This window comes from Heterodontus francisci, chromosome 2, assembly GCF_036365525.1.
Source record: "Heterodontus francisci isolate sHetFra1 chromosome 2, sHetFra1.hap1, whole genome shotgun sequence".
Lineage (NCBI taxonomy): Eukaryota > Metazoa > Chordata > Chondrichthyes > Heterodontiformes > Heterodontidae > Heterodontus > Heterodontus francisci.
This window is the reverse complement of record NC_090372.1, coordinates 19,969,975-19,990,150: the sequence shown is the minus strand read 5'-3', so window position 1 is coordinate 19,990,150 and position 20,176 is coordinate 19,969,975. Positions and strand designations below refer to the sequence as shown.

Here is a 20,176-nt window from a genome sequence, read left to right as displayed (position 1 = left end):
AGACTCACCAGCCGGGGTAAATATCCTATCCACATCCATCTTGTCAGGCCCTGTAAGAATTTTGTAAGTTTCATTGAGATCACCTCTCATTCTTCGAAACTCTAGAGAATACAGGCCCAGTTTCTGCAATCGCTCCTCATAAGACAATCCCGCCATCCCAGGGATTAGTCTGGTGAGTCCCCGTTGCACTTCCTCTACGGCACGTATATCCTTCCTTGGATAAGGAGACCAAAACTGTACACAATACTCCTGGTGCGGTCTCACCAAAGCTTTATACAATTGCGTCAATACATTTTTACTCCTGTACTCAAATCCCCTTGCAATGAAGGCCAACATACCATTTGCCACCTTAATTGCTTGCTGCACCTGCATACTAGTTTTTAGTGACTCATGAACAAGGACACCCAGGTCTCTTTGGAAATACCATTTAGGAAATACTCTGCCTTTCTGTTTTTTCTACCAAGGTGGTTCACTTCACACTTATTCACATTATATTCCATCTGCCATATTTTTGCCCATTCACTTAGCCTGCCCAAATCCCCCTGAAGCTTCCATGCATCCTCCTCACAACTTACATTCCCTCCCAGTTTTGTGTCATCAGCAAATTTGGAAATATTACAATTGGTCCCCATGTCCAAATCATTTATATAGATTGTGAACAGCTGTGGCCCAAGCAATGATCCTTACGGTACCCCACTAGTAACAGTCTGCCATCCTGAGACTGACCCATTTATTCCTATTCTGTGCTTTCTGTCTGTTACCTAATTCTCAATCCATTGCAGTATATTGCCCCCAATCCCATGTGCTCTAATTTTGATTACTAATCTCCTGTGTGGGACCTTATTAAAAGCCTTCTGAAAATCCAAATACGCCACATCCACTCGTTCTCCATTATCTATGCTGCAAGTAATTTCCTCATAAAACTCCAACAGGTTTGTCGAACATGATTTCTCTTTCACAAATCAATATTGACTCTGCCCAATCATATCATTATTTTCCAAGTGTCCAGTTAGCTCATCCTTTCTAAGCGATTCTAACGTTTTCCGTACTACTGATGTCAAACTAACAGGTCTGTAGTTCTCCATTTTCTCTCTCGCTCCCTTCTTAAATAGTGGGGTTACATTTGCTACTCTCCAGTCTGCAGGAACCCTTCCAGAATCTATAGAATTTTGAATGATAACCACCCACTGTTTCTATATCCACTTCCTTCAAACTCTGGGATGTAGCTCATCTGGTCCGGGGGATTTATCAACTTTCAATCCAATTAACTTTTTGAGTACTGCCTCTTTATTGATACTAATTACTTGCAGTACCTCATTTTTAAAAGTTCCTTGGTTACCTAGTAACATTTGTCATGCCGAGATAAATAAACTTTATTTGGCCCCATGGCAAACCTGGCAGCCATGTACTAACATGCACCAGACTGTTCAGGTTCACCAAAGTAAAGTTTAAAAATTCCATTCTGCACTGGACAAGCCCCTTTAACAGGCTCTTTAAGAAGCTTAAGGGGCTGTTAATTGGTGGCGAACAGTTTTCCTGTTCCTCACAGCCAACCATTCCCCCCACCCACCAGCCCTTTGCAAATTACAAACTGTGCCAGAGGCATCAGGATCCTGAGACAGCCTCCAGGACCGTGATTTTGAAATCATGCCTGTACCGTGTCCCGATCCCATGGCCCTTTGAAAATCTGGCCCACAGTGTACTAGGCTTTCAAAGAGGTTTTTGTCTAGAAGATCCAAATGGAAATAGGTCTTTCAGCCCCATATATCTAAGTGTTTTGGAACGTCCAGCGATCATGAAAGGTGCTATATAAATGCAAGTCTTTTCTTTTTTTCAAGGGGATATAAATACAAACCAAAGGAAATGCCAATTTGTGATTAATGTAAGAAAATTTGGAATTTAATGGAAGATTAATGGAAGAAATAGCTGGATACTGTGATGGGGATTTACTACAGATGTTTCATTTTCCTGATCTCGACAAGCTCGGAGAGGCCAAATGTCTTCCCTCATCCATCTTGATCTTGTTTTGTCTCCAAACTCAAAGTATGGCGCTGTGCATTTCCAAATAAACTACAAAATCCCACAAAATCTTTATCTAGGATAATCTGATTACTCCTCAAATTGATCCATCTGTATTGTAGCTAATGGATCATCATTTTGACATTTTTGTTGCTAACTTAGAAGTGCAACCTCTCTTCCATTTTGTTTCTTCTTATCAGTGACATCCTTTGTGCAATCCTGTCCATTGTTTTGCTGATGATTCTACGATGATGTTCATCAACTTCCTTCATTGCACACAGTCACTGTCCTCCTGCCGTGCAATGGTTGAATTGGTGCATTACAATCTCATCCATTCCCGTCAATACGGCAACGAGAATTGTTTCATTTAATTCTTCAAACACTGTTTCTTCATGTCGCTTGCAAATATAACCAACCGCTATGACAGTTTACTTTTGATGCCTCCATCCTCAGTCCTCTTCCTTCTCCTCAATGGCCTCACGATCTTCTCTGACCTCAAATGAAACTGTCACAACTCCATTATTGCTGAAGTCACTGCTAAGAAGTTTGATTTTGTTACAGACAGTTGGTAAGTAGTGTGGGTGGCTTCCATTTTTCACCTCCCACCTGACTGCAGTCGTGTTTTGTTAAAAATACTGTTAGTCCCTGAGTGTTTTTAGGGTCAGATAAACTGACAAATGACAGGTTTTCTTGTAGGTTTTTTTTAAAAAAAAGGACGATAACTACTTTTTACAATTCCTGAAATGATCGCATTCTCACACACATGCATACACAAGAGTCATTTGAGAGAAAAGGGTAGGATGCATTTAGAGTCCAAGGTGATACGAGTTTGTGGTTTACAGAATACTGTTGAATCTTCTCGGGAGTGAAGTCTTTTTTTTAAAGGTGTAGGCATGGATGTTTGTAGTCGTGAACTTGCTGAGGTGTTGTAGAGTTCTAGTGGTTAAAACTCAGCCCAAAGTTGGTGGTGTGAATTTGGTTTATCTTCACAGCTGGAGAGTCTCAAAGCCAGTTTGTAATTTCTCTGCTGTAGTGATTGCTCAGTTCTTGTTCAGCAGGGTTCTTCTGTTTAGTTGGATCTCTCTTATAGCCTTTGGCTAGAAACTGGCTTTCTGTGGTCTAGGCTTGATCTCCCCCTCTCTCTAGAGGGCCATCTTTTAAGGTAAAAATTCATTGCATTTGAGTTTCTATCAGGTGACATGTGGCCTTCTCACCTGGTGTGGCCGCACAATGGCCCAGGATATGGAAACCAAGGCTACCTATTGATGTCTGAATGGGGACCATTCTGTTATAATGGTGCTACTATATACACGTATTCACTTAGGTTTTGGCTGTGAGTCAGTCTGCCTCCAGAACTCTTTGTTAGTCCATTGATATAGATAGGAGTCATCAATATGCAATAGTGCTCCTTTCAATTTCAATGGGTTCTCCCCAGAGCTATTTCAGACGAGGTTAACGAGTTTCATCCTCAACAGATGGAGGTGTGCATTGTCAGTACAAGAGGGGTCACCTGACCGCTACTCCATTTATCTGTGGTACAAATGTCCATGCTCTTGTGGTTCCGTTTAACAGTTGACATTTATTTTCATAATTCCTCCAATTCATTGTTTATTTAATCATGGCTCCTTTTGAGCAAGACTGTTTCCTTTTTCATACTGAACATCTCTTATCTTTCCATCAAGCCCAACATTTAAATATTCATGTCATAGGTTGGGAACCTGTGTTTAATATTGGTTGGCCCTTCCGGACTGGTACAAGAAAAATCTCATCAAGAATTCATCTTTATCTCTGAATTCTAACCTCCAGTTGATATAGCTCTCTATTTGGTACTCTGTTATACACCCATTCTGTCTCTGTCTTTTATTTGTCTTTCTTTCTTGTATGCACGCACGCGAACACACACTCACATTAATATTACTGTAGTCAGTGTTTCTCTTAACTTTCCGGTCTTGTCCTTTTAAAGCTCCAAAAATTCTGTCCTACCCACTCTTCCTTCTCCCTACATTCACAAGTTCAATGCACAGTCTCCAAGTTTTCCTAGGATCTTGATACTGCGGCATTCCTTGATTCCCTCCAACTTTTTTTCTCCTAAAAATGTTAGGCTTTTAAAATTACAAGCTTGTTATCATTCAATTACTACTTGATTTAGCCCATGTTTTTCTTTCCAATGTCTTGAACCCTGGAAATGTTCTCTACTGCAGAACCTAATCCTTCCCAAAAAAGTAGAAATTGCATGAGTTGATTTAATTTATTGTAAATGGCCTATGGTCAATTTCGTGAGTGTGATAATGGCCTGGATTTTGCGATCAGCAGCTAAGTGGCAGCACTCGCCACTGACTGCACTGAGAAATGCAAACTTACCTGGTTCGTTGGTTGCAGCGAGAATTTCAACATCTTGCTGTAGCATGGTCCACCAAACAAACTATCTATGAGGCCTAACAATGAAGTGCATTCCTGGCGAAGCTACTCCCCCTAATAACTTCACGAGTTGAAGACATGCCCTTTGGGGGGTGGGGGGGGGGGTCAGTCTTCAGCTCAAAGGCATATGAGTGTTATGATTTTAAATACTTTTAAACACTTTAAACATTAAAAAAAACTTGTATTAACTTTTAAATACTGAGAGGGAGAGAGACTGAGAGGGGGAGGAAGGCATATAAAGAGACAGAAAGGGAGACACAGAGACAGAGAAAGGAAGAGAAACTGGGGCAGAGACCCTAGACACTGAGAGAATGAGGCAGAAAAAATTAAGAGACAGACACCAGACCCAAACAGAGATACACAATGAGGGAGTGGATTGAGATACACAAGGGAGAGGGAGACTTATACACCATACCCAGAGAGAGAGACTGAGACCCAGAGATAGTGAGCCAGAGGGAGAGATTGAAAGACCAGACCCAGAGGGAGAGACTGAAACACCAGACCCGGAGAGACAGACCGATGAAGAGGGAGACATACACAGACAGAGAAAATTCTATTCGGCCTCTGACAATAGGCCTTAATTGGCCTTCAATTATCAAGTGGCTACCCGCCTCTTTGTAGGTGGGTTGCCCTGCCGTCTCTGATCCTGCCTCTGCAAGAAAGGCCCGGGGGCAGAATAGAGCCGGCAAACTGGCACACCATTCAGCGGCATACATTTTCACGCACACTCGCCTCCGTGATCAATCCCATTGGGGGCTAAAATTCCTGCCCAAGGGTTGACTAGCTTTCCAGTACTCTCCCTTTAGGATCTCTCATCCCCATTACTTGCTTCAACTCATTGATGGTGGGTTGGCGATAACTATGGAAATGTAGCTCAGACGTTGCCAGCAGCAGTAGAAGGAATAAATGGGAGATGGGGAGAAATGTCAGCGTGTATGTGATGTTCATTTGCAAGTTGCTCAACGTGCCTCATTTGTGAATGCAGTTACTGCACCACAGTTCTTGTCAGATGGCCTCTTTGACAAGTCTTGAACTGTGGAAACCAAAATTGCATTTCTGCAATTATATGGTCGCAATCAATCAGTAATACTACCCTGTGGTTTGCTGTTCAAATAATGTTCCTTCATTTATAGAAAAAGAAATTGCAAAATTCATTTCTTAATGAAAGTCATAAAGCAAGTGCCCCACAGAACCTCAAGAAATATTGTGTTCACATGATTTGCTTTCCTTTATGAGGCTATTTGTAATTCTCCGTGGTTTTGTAGAAGTATATTTGTAAAAGTAAATATCATCTGCAGACCGATGTGGAATATCCGAGTTAAGCTGATGATCCATCTGTTTTTTGACAGAATGTCGGTTTAGGTGCTGTCAAGTAATTTTGGCAGTAGAAAGACAGAGTTAAAGAATTTTGTTTGCAACTCATACATTTTTTAAAGGGGTGTGCAGATGTGCGAATGAAGCTACCTTGCATCCGTGCATACCTGAATTGACTCGGCTCGCGTTTGTGTGCGTGGGTGGCACAGTCTTTTATTTATATTTGTATGACTGGACCCAGTGCAACTTTTTACATGCACAATGACAGTCTAACATTTGAACATGCACAGTTGGATATTTCAATCAAGCAGGTCCATGTTGTATTTGCATGTGAGCAGATTTTGTGCACACATTATCCAGTGACTCTCTGCCTTGTACCTATTTTCAGTTCGGCAGTAGAAACTTGTAGTAACTATTTATATATATTAAATTTTGCAAATTCTGAACTCAAAAGGCTGAATTTTAACATTTAGTAATAGGTGCTAGGTTTTTAGGTAACATTAGTAAATCCTTTGTGAATAAGTAGTTGGGTTCTGAGTCCAGACAATCATGGTGCTGGGAGATGATCTGCTACAGGACTGCTTTGCCGTTTGTTACCTAGCAGCACATTTTGGATTAGCTGCTTCTTTGGTTGCCTCTGTCTTATGTTGTCTGGATTGTTAAGGTTATTAAGTCCCCTCCCCATGATGAGGTTTGATGAGTCTGCCTGGATAATGTGGTTCTAATTATGACCTGTCTCCATGGCACTTTGGCAGTGACCAAAAATAATGGAGAGTCTATCAGGTTTCATTGGCTGAGCAGATAGTTGAACTTGCTCCATCGTGATTAAATGTCCCTTCTGTTGCTGGCTGGATGCAAACTAGAAATTTTGCATTCAGAATTATGTATTTTCACTACATCGTTTTTGATAAATATTGTAAAATGATCTCACTTCTAAAAATAATATAAATATTGAATAATTCCCCTTCTCCCCAGCTGCATGGCTCAAGCCGAGGTACAGTTCCCAGACTTCAGTACCTCAACAAGCACACATTCTTTATCATCAGGCTAGGCACTAAGTACCGGTAGATGATATATTACCCTGTAGAATGCATTGCAACTGAACCAAAACCTGCCTACATCCAATATTCATAAATGGATGCAACCTGGAACCTTGGGTAACTCTGTAACCCAGGTAACAATGGACCCCTGGGTCCCTGGGGACCAGTTCAATTCTCTACACAGGACTGGCTTGATATTTTTAAGTTATACAGGTAATTTTATGACTCCATACTTTGGACCAGGTGCCTCATTCACTAGCGGGTATGTAAGCGATGTGGGTCAATGTTGCCTGTTATTTTGGCAGCATGTGTCTGAAATGCAATCTACGTGGAATGGTTCTATTTTTTGACAGGGGTAGATGTATGTTGACAGAGGGTGGATGAATATGCAGCCAGTTTTTATAATTGGTAAGTTGGCTTGTGTCTGGGTAAAGCACCATTCTTTCCATTGCAAATTTTAAAAGAAATTAATAGAAGGGGAAACTCGGGAGTGGATTGCTTACAGTATGAGGTCCTGAAGTGCAACTTGAAAAAATAGGTATCACTGGTTAATTTAAATGGAGGCAACATCATACGTAGCTTGCATTTCTAATTCATCCAGCAAGCAGAACAATACTTGAAAATTACACCAATAATTGAAAAGACAGCATTGTGTTTAAAAATCATTTTCCCTCCCATTAAAGTCACCATTTCAGATGCACTCTGGCATAAGGAAGCAGCTCCAGAAATAAAGCCTGAGGGTAGCACTTTCCAGTGCAAGGCAAGAAAGACTTGCATTTTTACAGTGCCTTTCACACCCTCAAGATGGCCCAAAGTGCTTTAAGCCAATGAAGTAATTGTTGCAATGTAGGGAAACGCAGCAAACAATTTGTACGCAGCCAACTCCCTCAAACAGCAGTGAAATAAATGACAAGATAATCTGTTTCAGTGATGTTGGTTGAGGGATAAATATTGGCCAGGACACCAGGAGAACTCCCCTGCTCTTCTTCAAAATAGTGTTGTGCAATCTCTTGCATCCACCAGGGACGAGGCATGAGTTAAGTGTGTTATCTGACAATGCAGCACTCCCTCTGTACTGCACTGGAGATTCAGCCCAGATTGTGTGGTCAACTCTCTGGAGTGGAGCTTCAACACACAACCTTCTGACTCGGGTGAGAGTGCTAACTGAGCCACGGATAACACCTTAGATATGACATCTGTCAGTGCTATCTCCCTCCTCATGGCACCAGAAACATTTTTTGTGGCATCCTCCTGTTCCCAGCAGTGCCTCTGCTCAAAGAGGGTTTGGCAGTCAATCTCACTGCAATTGTTAATTTAGTTTTAAAAAGTGGATGACAAAGCAAAGGTATTACATGTCAACTGTGTGTTGTGGAACTGCAATCACATGTAGGCCAGACCCAGGTCGGGATGGCAGATTCCCTTCTCTGAAGGATATTCATGAACATATTGGGCTTTTGTAGCAATCTTTCCGTTGTCTTGATTTTTTTTTCCGGATGCAAGCCCACATCTTAGCAAATTTATTGAATTTGATTTTGCAACTTACTATGGTGGAATTGAGCTCATGACCTCTGAGTTGCTATAACCACTAGGCTACAGTACCTGAAAATGTGAGCACTTATTTTCTTCCTATTTGCTATGCCTATGGCTCTTTTTTGACTGCCTGCCTTCCATTTACTGATCTGGCACATTCTCAAAGTGGGGCAAAATAAGACCTGAGACATCACTGGATCAAGCACTTTTCAACTTGCCTGATGCTCCTTAGACTTCAGACAGACTTCCCTTTATTAAAAGACCACACTCTAATTCCCAAGCATATCCCAGCACAGTGCTCCTGTTTTTACACAAGATTTATGATATGGAGCCATCAATGGGCATGTAAATAACTCACAGGACTCTGGAAGATTGATCTCTGCACGGCATCGGTGGATGGAACGCCAGATGCATTGGCACAAAGTTGGTGCAGCTCGTCCTGTGGAACCTCGGGGCTAATATGCTTTCTTTTCAAAATGGGTTTTTGTGTCCATTGGGGTGGGATTGAGACTGTCCAGAGTTCCTCCCTGGGAGAATTTACAAATAGAGTTGCCAATCTACAATTTACCGGTGAGAAAAGGTGTTTGTTGTATAATTTCCAGCCATTTGGTTGGCTTTTTGTTTTCTTGCATGTATCAGCATTGCGAAGAAACAGATTGATGAATAATACCAGGTCGGGATGCAGAGAAATTGCAGTGCTCTCATTGCACTGGCTGCAGTGTTTTACCAGTGCTGTCATTGTAATTGCTGCTTGTGTGAACTTGGATGATGGATCTGCTTGTTTAAGTCTGGCTTTCCTGATGTGGGGATAATACTATTCCTGTTTTCCTCTTTGCATATATTCCAGTTCCAATTGCAGTATATTCTTAAAAAGAGATTTTTTTTTTGAAATTGTCAATATAATCTCCATGGACATTTTGGCTGAAGATATGTATCAAAGTTTTGAACAATATGTCTGAAAAAATTACTATATCTGGTGGAAATTCAGGAAAGATAGTTCATTGTACGCTGAATGTTAGTGTTATAGGCTCCTCTAATAGCTCCATTGGTACATTGACTATTTGTTCCCACATGCTTTCCCTACCACCCTACCCCCTGCCAACTTGTGCAACTGAACTATACAGGCCATGGAGGCCCAAGTTTTAGCTCAAATGGCCTGATGTAGAGAAGGGGAAATGACTAGAGTTCCTTTTATTTAACCAGCGATCTCTGCGAGAGTCCGCTCGTATGGAGGTTGGTGGAGGCTTGACTGTGATGCCTCCCATGACTGGATAGTCTGTTGATATTCTCAATCTGGACACATGCAAAGAATGGACACTTGGGTGAGAAGTGGCAATGCTTCCGGCTGGGATAGAATCATACCCTAAGAGGAGCATGCTCCAAACGAGGTTTTGTGGAAGAGGCAAGGCGAAGATGAAAAGAAAAGATGGTTTCTCCTGCAAAGTAAAGTAGCAAAGTGCCAAATATCCATGGTACCCTGAAATCTTAGCAGACTGCAGAGTTCTTGACTGGGTTTACCACACACAACTGCATGAAATTTTGATAAAGTAATGTATATATTTTTGCTTGAAATATTATCTCTGCTTCTATGAGCCCGTTTTGATTGATGTTGCAACAAATAAGAGATGGTCACTGCACAAAACTGCATAAAATTTAAAAATGTAAAAAATTCTTTCATGGGATGTGGGCGTCGCTATCTAGGTCTGCATTTATTGTCCATCCCTAATTGCCCGTGAGAAGGTGGTGGTGAGCTGCCGCCTTGAATCGCTGCCATCCATGTCATGTAGGTACTCCCTTAGTGCTGTTAGGGAGGGAGTTCCCGGATTTTGACCCAGTGACAGTGAAGGAACAGTGATATAGTTCCAAGTCAGGATGGTATGTGGCTTGGAGGGGAATTTGCAGGTGGTGGTGTTCCTATGCAATTGCTGCCCTTGTCCTTCTAGATGGTAGAGGTCATGGGTTTGGAAGGTGCTGTTGAAGGTGCCTTGGTGAGTTGCTGCAGCACATCTTGTATATGGTACACACTGCTACCACTGTGCCTCAGTGGTGGAGTGAGTGAATTTTGAAGGTGGTGGATGGGTTCCCAAGGAAGGTGAAGGAAGGTTACGTTAGCTTTCTATTAAATATGTTGGAATGATAACAGCTGTCAAACTTTCCAGTTACTGATGGCTCATTCTTCCATGCAAACCCTCTCTCTCCTGCCATTGTTTTCCCTACATACTTTTTCCATATTTGTCCCATTTAGGGTCATTGCTCAGAACAGCAATGCAGGTTGTTCCATCACTCAGCACTGTCTGAAGTGCCCATGTTCCTTTCAAATCATTGTCATTTGCTAGTGTGTGTCTGCATCATTCTGTCTGTCTCATAACTCTTTGCTTATTCATTCTCACTGTCTCTTTGCATCATTTTTTCCTCCACCACGTCCCACAGAGACGAGGAATACGAAGAGGAAGAAGCTGAAGAAGAGCAGCCAGTTACTGAATCTAATACTGAGGATGAGGGGGAAGAAGACCCCTCTTGTCAGGGTCAGGAAAGGTATTAGGACTAAATTTGATGTTCCCTATCAGATTTGGCACTCAGAGTGTGGTGTGTGTTTAAGATCTGATAATTATAACCACTTGGTGTATAGATGGGTTCACTTCACAACTACTTAGATAAAATGCTTTTTGGATAAAATTGCTCATCAGACAAGACTTCTATAGTAATACTAAGTATTTAGATTTTGTGAGGCCTTCTCATAGTGAAGGAACATTGATCTCTAGTATCATGTGATCTAGTATTGACAATTGTTTCAAACAAAACAGGGTTAATTATGAAGTAATTCAGATCACACTTGATAAATGTATGATACGTTTACATCTTCAAAAGATTGTTTAAATGTTTTGAATTAAATTTTTAATTCAATTTTCAAATATTCTTTTATTTTGGTCCTTCTCCAATTTTCCCATCCTCCCTTTCTGCTACCAGTGAGTTGAAGCCAGATACAGCGATCGAACATGCAGAAAATAGTTCCCAGAGTTCAAAATATGTAGCAAGCTTTATCCTGGTGCCTGAAGGGGAAGGATCTTCCAGAGAGTTCCAGACTCCTGAAACAAGCGACCCATCAGCCAGCTCTCCTTCCCAGTCACCCAGTTCTCTCAGTGATTATCAGCATCTTTGGCAACCGTCATTGTTATCTGCATCATCTGTTGTCATCCATCAGTCACCAGCAGTTTTGCAAAACAATTCTCAAGATTCATCAGCAAACGTTACCCCAGCTTTGTCTCCCACTGTTGAGAAATTACCATATCTTCTCCATACACCTTTCCATCTCTTCTCTTACGATCTGAGTGAAATTCCTCAAAGGGTCAAAGATAAAGAAGCAGAAATGAGGGAAAGCAGGTAGATTAGTGTTCTTGTGTGTGTCTTCTAGTTTGTTAACTTTTATTTGAAGGAGTGCGGTTTTAAATTGTTATCGGTTTTCAGTCAATTCCATTTTGTAGATTTGTTAACTCTGTGGCCTCCTAGCAGAAACTTGGTCAGATATATGTTTACTATAGATTTCCCAATTTTTACTGTTTTTTTTCCCTCCACTTTATTTCATGACTGCTCACTATGTGCAGGCCCATCCCATGCCTTTCAAAGATAGGGCCATTCTCTGGGAGTAATGGAAGGAGATGCTCATCTAAGGATTCTGATGAAGGATGGTGTGCATTGGAGAGTGTCAAAGGTTTCTGTTTAGACAGACTTTGACTTCTTTAAAAGTCCAATCTCACCAATTTCTACAGACCAGTATGTGGGATAATTAACTGATGATACTTCAACAAGGGTATGGGCTTGTGCTCACATCAGCAAGTAGCATTCAAAAAGGAAAATCTGTTAAAGAAGAAAAAGTCAACAATTGCTAATGACATCAGATGGATCACAAGTTGTACTGTTGTCCTTCTGCATTAAGGTAACTTCATGCAAGGGAGCAAAAATTTGCATGAATGTTACTGAGTACCCAATGGTCAATTTTGAAGCAAATGTTGTTACAGTATTGTGCCTCTATTTGAGTTGAACAAAGATTATCACAATTTAGAATTGTCAGGGCACATTAGAGTGTTTTTATCCCTGGGTCTGTTTGTCTTTGGGTCTTTTCCCAGCTTGTTTCCTATGTTTTTGCCATCTTCATAGGCGAGTTCCAGCTCCTTATGCCTTTGACAATATCTTTGCTGTTCATGATTCCCAGACAGAGTGTGGGATTGGGTGGGAGTTAAATTGGGAAAAATTCTGAGCACTTTGGGAAGCTGACTCCCCCCATTCAGACGCACCTCTCCCCTTCCCCCTGGGTCAGCGATTGGATCTCTGCCCCCGGGGTTGGGGATTGGACCTACCTGGCCTTGCGACTTGCTGTGGAGTGTTCCCCACCCGGCTGGATGCCAAGCCTGTCAAAGAGGCTGAGGTCCGGGTGCAAAACTTGTCAAGGCTAAAAGATGCATGCTAAAACTCCCACAGGAGGTGGGGATACCCAAACTTTCTGGTTGCCAATCCAAAATTCCACCCATCTCCTCCTCGCCCATCTAAGTATCCCACCCCTGTAAATATCCACGTCTGTGTATCCACAAATCTATCTTGCACCCTTGATGAGAAATACAGCAACATATCTGATCACAACCTAGTTTTAAATTGCTGGACAAATTTGTTAAATTAAAAAATGAATATGTGAATGTGTAACAATATAGCGCATATAAATAAAAACAGAAAATGATGGAAATATTCAGTAGGTCAAGCAGCATCTGTGGAGAGTGAATTAGTTAGCATGTCAGGTTGATGACCTTTCATCAGAATGGAGGAGAGGGCCAGAAAGATCGTTGGGGGAGGGGTTGCAGGGGGACAGTGAGTAGGTTACAGGACCAGTGGATCTCAAAATTCTGTAGATTCTGGAGCGGTTCCTGCAGATTGCAAGGTAGCAAATGTCACCCCACTATTTAAGAAGGGAGGGAGAGAGAAAACATGGAATTACAGACCTGTTAACCTTACATCAGTCATTGGGAAAATGCTAGAATCTATTCTAAAGGATGTGATAAATGGACGCTTGTATAATAATGATTTGATTGGGCATGGTCAACATGGATTTATGAATGGGAAATCATGTTTGATGAACCTGTTGGAGTTTTTTGAGGATGTTACTAACAGAATTGATAAAGAGGAGTGGGTGGACGTGGTATACTTGGATTTTCAGAAGGCTTTTGATAAAGTCCCCCACGGGAGGTTGGTTAGCAAAATTGAAGCACATGGGATAGGAGATAATATACTGGCATGGATTAAGGATTGGTTAACAGGCAGAAAGCAGAGAATAAAAGAAGGAAAAAATGAGTCATTATCTCGTTGGCAGGCTGTGACTAGTGGGGTACCGCAAGGATAAGTGCTTGGACCCCAGATGTTTATAATATATATCAATGATTTGGATGTGAAGATCAAATGTAGTATTTCCAAGTTCGCGGATGACACAAAACCAGGTGGGAATGTGTGTTGTGAGGAAGATGCAAAGTGGCTTCATAGGGATTTGGACAGACTTAGTGAGTGGGCAAGAACTTGGCAGATGGAATAAAATGTTGAAAAATATGAGGTTATCCACTTTGGTAGGAGGAACAGTTGTACAGAGTGTTTCTTAAATGGTAAGAGATTAGAAAGTGTAGATGTACAAAGGGACCTGGGTGTCCTTGTCAATAAGTCACTGAAAGCTAACTTGCAGGTGCAGCAGGCAATTCTGAAGGCTAATGGTATGTTCGCCTTTATCGCAAGAGAATTTGAGTACAGGAGTAGTGAAATCTTGCTTCAATTGTATAGAACCTTGGTTAGACCGCACCTGGAGTACTGTGTGCAATTTTGGTTCCTTTACCTTAGGAAGGATATTATTGTCATAGAGGGAGTGCAATGAATATTCACCAGATTTGTTCCCAGGATGGCGAGACTGTCCTATGAAGTGAGATTGGGGAAACTGGGCCTTTATTCTCTAGAGTTTTGAAGAATGAGAGGTGATTTCATTGAAACCAACAAAACACTAAAAGGGATAGACAGGGTAGAGGCAGCTCAGATGTTTCCCCTGGTTGGGGAGTCCAGAATCAGGGGGCACAATTTCAAAATAAGGGGGAAGTCATTTAGGACCGAGATGAGGAGAAATGTCTTTACTCAGAGGGTTGTGAATCTTTGGAATTCTCTACCCCAGGGGGCTGTGGAAGCTCAGCCATTGGGTATGTTTAAAGTAGCGATTGACAGATTTCTAAGTACAAATGACAGAAGGGAATATGGGGATAGTGTGGTGGGGAAAGGCATTGATGTGGATGATCAGCCATGATTGTATTGAATGGCAGGGCAGGCTCAATGGGCTGAATGTCCTACTCCTGTTCCTATGTTCCAGGGAGGGAAACAGGTTTGCTTTCAGGGACTAAGGGGAAGTCTTCCTGCTCCTCCTGGCCCACAAGCAGTGCTGTAAATACACTTGCCTTATGGATTCAGCCCTTCTTAGAATAGAAACATTGAAAGTAGGAGTAGGCCATTTGGCCCTTCGAGCCTGTTTCGCCATTCATTATGATCATGGCTGATCATCCAACTCAGTAACCTGTTCCCGCTTTCCCCCCATATCCTTTGATCCCAAGAGCTATATCTAACTCTTTCTTGAAAACATACAATGTTTTGGCCTCAACTGCTTTCTGTGGTAGCGAATTCCACAGGCTGACCACTCTCTGGGTGAAGAAATTTCTCCTCATCTCAGTCCTGAAAGGTTTACCCCATATCCTGTGCCGCCCCCTGTATTGACACTTTTCAAGATGGAAGGATGGAGTCATCTTTTGTAAGGCTGGTTGCACAATAAGTCTCCAAAGTAAGATGTGCTAAAGCAAAACTCAAACCTAGACAATCTAGGTTGGCAGAAAGACTGTAAGTCCATCTCGATCATGACTTTTCCAGCAGTTGTATCTTTTGATGTATTTCTTTATGATGCTTATCAAAATTGACATTGAAGTTAGGTAAGATGCTTGCCCTTACAACTTAGTAAACTATTTCAAAAGCTGACCATTTTTTAACATTCATTCATGGGATGTGAGCGTTGCTGGCAAGGCCAGCATTTATTGTCCATCCCTAATTGCCCTTGATAAGGTAGTGGTAAGTCGCCACCTTGAACTGCTGCAGTCCCTGTGCTGTAGGTGCACACAGTGCTGTCAGGGAGGGAGTTCCAGCATTTTGACGCAGCAACAACAAAAGAACGGCAATGTATTTCCAAGTCAGGATGGTGTATGACTTGGAGGGGAACTTGCAGATGGTGGGGTTTCCATGCACCTGCTACCCTTGTTCTTCTAGGTGGTAGAGGTCACGGGTTTGGAAGGTGCTATTGAAGGAACCTTGGCCAGTAGCTGCAGCACATCCTGTCAATGGTGCGCACTGCAGCTACGATGCGCTGATGGTGGAGGGAGTGAATGTTTAAAGTGGTGGATGTGGTGCCAATCAAGCAGGCTGCTTTGTAATTTCTCAGTGAAGTGAAGCATCCTAAAACCCTGCCTGAATCTAACCTCCTTCAGTTTATACTCTTGTCCCTTGTTCAACTACCCTATACGAAATCAAATCTGCTTGAGTGATCCTCTTTATATCTGAGCTTTATTATTTTGAATACCTAAATCAATATACATATTGCAATAAAAACAAGAAATTCTGGAATCACTCAGCAGGTCTGGCAGCATCTGTGGAAAGAGAAGCAGAGTTAACGTTTCGGGTCAGTGACCCTTCTTCGGAACTGACAAATATTAGAAAAGTCACAGATTATAAACAAGTGAGGTGGGGGTTGGGCAAGAGATAACAAAGGAGAAGGTGCAGATTGGACCAGGCCACATAGCTGACCAAAAGGTCACGGAGCAAAGGCAAACAATATGTTAATGGTGTGTTGAAAGACAAAGCATTAGTACAGATTAGGTGTGAATATACTGAATATTGAACAGCAGCAAGTGCAAACCTGAAGAAAAACAACCTGAAAAAAACAGTGGGTAAGCAAACTGAACAAACTAAGATGAAATGAAATAAATGCAAAAAAAGATTGTAAAAAATGTAAAAAGGAATGTAAAAAAAAAGGAAGAAAAAAAAATAACTAAAAATGACTAAAAATGAAAGTAAAGTGGGGGGCTGTCATGCTCTGAAATTATTGAATTCAATGTTCAGTCCGGCAGGTTGTAGTGTGCCTAATCGGTAGATGAGATGCTGTTCCTCGAGCTTGCGTTGATGTTCACTGGAACACTGCAGCAATCCCAGGACAGAGATGTGAGCAGGGGGGAGTGTTGAAATGGCAAGCAACCGGAAGCTCAGGGTCCTGCTTACGGACTGAGCGGAGATGTTCCGCAAAGCGGTCACCCAGTCTGCGCTTGGTCTCCCCAATGTAGAGGAGACCACACTGTGAGCAGCGAATACAGTATACTACATTGAAAGAAGTACAAGTAAATCGCTGCTTCACCTGAAAGGAGTGTTTGGGGCCTGGGATAGTGAGGAGAGAGGAGGTAAATGGGCAGGTATTACACCTCCTGCGATTGCAAGGGAAGGTGCCCTGGGACGGGGACGAGGTGGTGGGGGTAATGGAGGAGTGGACCAGGGTGTCGCGGAGGGAACGATCCCTTCGGAATGCTGACAGGGGAAGGGAGGGGAAGATGCGACTGGTAGTGGCATCACGCTGGAGGTGGCAAAAATGGCGGAGGATGATCCTTTGGATATGGAGGCTGGTGGGATGAAAAGTGAGGACAAGGGGAACCCTGTCACGGTTCTGGGAGGGAGGGGAAGGGGTGAGGGTAGAGGTGCGGGGAATGGGTCGGACACGGTTGAGGGCCCTGTCAACCACAGTGGGGGGAAATCCTCGGTTGAGGTTGCAATCATGCTTCTTATATTTCTATAAGCAATGGGAAGCAAATCACTTCACAGCTATTCTATCACATTCCTCAGTTTTAACTTTGTTCAACTGTTGAAATTTCTCTTCTCTTTATTCACTTCTAGCTTCTCTCTGTTTCCATTCACAGTCAGTCAGAATCTTCCTACATGAACAAATATACTGACTCCTTTGAACCTTATACATCCAGGTCTTCTAATAGGTGGGTCATCAAGCTATCTCTCACTGATGTTTGAAGCATGCTGCTATCCATTGGAAGCTAAAGAGTCTACAGAATGTCTTTGAATTTATAGATATGCATTTATGAGTTGAACCAGTTATATTTGTGGATGCCATTTTCCATTATCACTGTGTACCACTATTTCAATTGAAATTATTCTTAGTAATGTATACTAGAATACTGTAGGCCACTAACGGGAATAATTTTAAATGGGCAATCTTTTGCTGTGAACATTAAGGTTAGCCCCAGTTTTTTCCAGTGTCATGTTAAAGCACACTTCGGTACGTTTATGTTAGCAGTTTAATGCCCACCCTACAATAACACAAGTTGGCACTTCATGCACCCTGAAGGTTTCCAGCAAAAGATGCCCTCTAGAAAATATCCATGAGCGTGTGCAAGAGAGAAAAAAATAGTTCACCACGATTTCTTGACAATAGCATAAAAGTTTTAGGATTTAGCTCAAGTCATGTTCTGAAACTGGTGTGGCTTGTTTTCTTACTGTATCTTCAACCTGTTTTTTCAACAGGTTGGACTTGCGAGTTTCATTTTGCCAAGTTAGAGCAGACTTGTTCAAGTTAGACTGGATATATTTTTGCTGTGACAACATGGTGTAAATAATGATGAGGAATCTTTTTTATATTTTGGTCTGGTTGTAACAGTAGGAGTTACAGCTTTGTGTGCTTGGGAGGGAACAAAGATCCATTGTCATGATAAGTGTGATGAGTTGACATTTGTGCATCTCTGAATGATTGGGTCTAAACATGTAAGAACAGGAGTAGGCCATTCAACCCTTCAAGCCTGACCAGCTATTCAGTTTGATTATGGCTGAACTGCAACTTAACTCCATCTACCCACCTTCTTTCAAAACTCTTAATATTCTTGCCTAACAAAAATCTATCAATCTCAGTTTTGAAATTTTCAACTGACCAAATCACAGCAGCTTTTTTGGTAGAGTAAATACCATATTTTCACGACACTTTGTTTGAAGAAGTGCATCCTGACATCACCACTGAACAACCTAGCTGTAATTTTGAGTTTATGCCCCAATATTCTGGACTCGCCCTACCAGAGGAAATATTTTGGATATCTCTACCCCATTAACTGCTTTTAATCTTCTGGAATACTTCAACCAGATCACCCCTTAATCTTCTGTATTCAAGGGAATACAAGCCTGGTCTATAAAACCTGTCCTCATCATTCAATCCTTTTAGTCCCTAATCATTCTGGTGAATCTGTGCTGCACCCCTCCAAGGCCAATATAGTTCACTTCAATAGTGTTAAATCCACAGACGATATCATGCAGGAAGTTATGCACACTTTCTCTACTCATTACCATCTCTGTATCCACCATCCCATTGGACATACAAAGGCTACCCCCAAGACCCAACCCAAAATTAAGTTTCTGCCTCCATTTCCCAAAACAATGATCTCAAATAATAATTACATTCAATGGAAGAGCATGTTTTATTTAACTAAACTAAATAATAGTTGGTAAGTGGATAATATTGCTTTTGTGAAATTACCATTTTACTGGGTGCAGGAAAGGAAATCTTAAGCTTACTTTCATAAGGATGTTTGTATACTGCAGTTCTTAACACAGAATTGTGGAGAGCAGTGATTGGGTCTTGGAGTGCAGACTCTGATTAAAAGCAAAACTTATCAGAATTTGAATGATGAAAAGCAATTAACTGGATCAAATTTCTCATCCAGTGGGCAGTAATTGCCTTTCAAAAACTTTAGGCACTGTAAATGTAAAGTGCCTAGATAAGAGGAGAGCTGTGCTTTGCTGTTTTCCTGCTCGCCACCATTTACATTTTCACCCATTGTCATTTCCATCAAGTGCTGAGTAGAAGCAGACCAGAGAATCCAGCAACAGCTGATCGAACACATTGCAAAGTGCAGCAACAAACTATATTCAAGGGTTGGGGGCAGTTATGTTCCTAATGTAACCAAAAGCAAGAGGACCATGATCAGGTGGTTGGCTACAATTTAAAATTGTTTTCCATTGCATTTTATATCCCTTTTCAGTGTATTTCTCCCCCGATGGTACTGTAAAATCACTGTGTAGAATCTGTTTGGATAACTTAATGGTCTTGGTCAGTAGAATGTTATGGATACCCTTCATGATTATGTTGTGTGTGTGTGAAGGTGCCAGTGTGCATGTGGAGGAAGGCATGTCAGTAGCCTACAGATAATGCGTGCAAGCACTGATCCCTGGAATTGTACTCTAGAAAGAGTTGGTGCCTTCAAGAGGGAAGAAATTGACAAAAAAAGCATAAAGTTCCTCATTCATGCATTAACCAGTTTGCTAACAGAGGAAATTATGCTGTTGACTTATTCCATCTGAATTAAGCCTCATGATGAAACACCCTTAATGAGTGACGAACCATTGAATAATGAAGTTATCCCACAAGTGTGGAGAGCAAATAACCTACAAGAGCTATAGTAAACCATTGTGAACCCTGAATAAGAATGAAACAAAAGAATATTCCAGTTGCCAGAACTCAGTGTAAAATTGATAGTGTTAACATTAATTACTTAATTTTTTTTCTTAAACTCCGTGGCTAGAAAGACAAGTGAAATTTATGTAATGTTACCAAAACATTTATTATATCAGGTCTGGGGATTTAACTGGAGTAGAAGAAAATAGCTCATGGCCCCACAAACAGTATAGGATCCTGTTACGACCAGGTGAGAAAGGGGTCTAGGGGTTCCCTCTCAGCCTTTGCCTGCTTTAAGCATACTAGGGTTAAA

At 41.6% G+C, this 20,176-nt stretch overlaps 1 protein-coding gene across 7 annotated transcripts in view; it reads left to right on the top strand.

Moving 5' to 3' along the window:
- Positions 1-20,176, top strand: part of fhod3b (formin homology 2 domain containing 3b) — a 603,766-nt gene that overhangs the window by 441,701 nt on the left and 141,889 nt on the right. For 3 of the 7 annotated variants that reach the window (XM_068055426.1, XM_068055400.1, XM_068055389.1), the window contains exon 11: positions 17,333-17,404. The exons of 3 other annotated variants lie outside the window; for them this stretch is intronic. In XM_068055426.1, the coding sequence (XP_067911527.1) occupies positions 17,333-17,404 (72 nt within the window). Of the gene's footprint in view, positions 1-10,751; positions 10,857-11,288; positions 11,703-17,332; positions 17,405-20,176 lie in introns of all 7 variants that reach the window. One more of the 7 variants, XM_068055433.1, reaches the window with a different exon arrangement.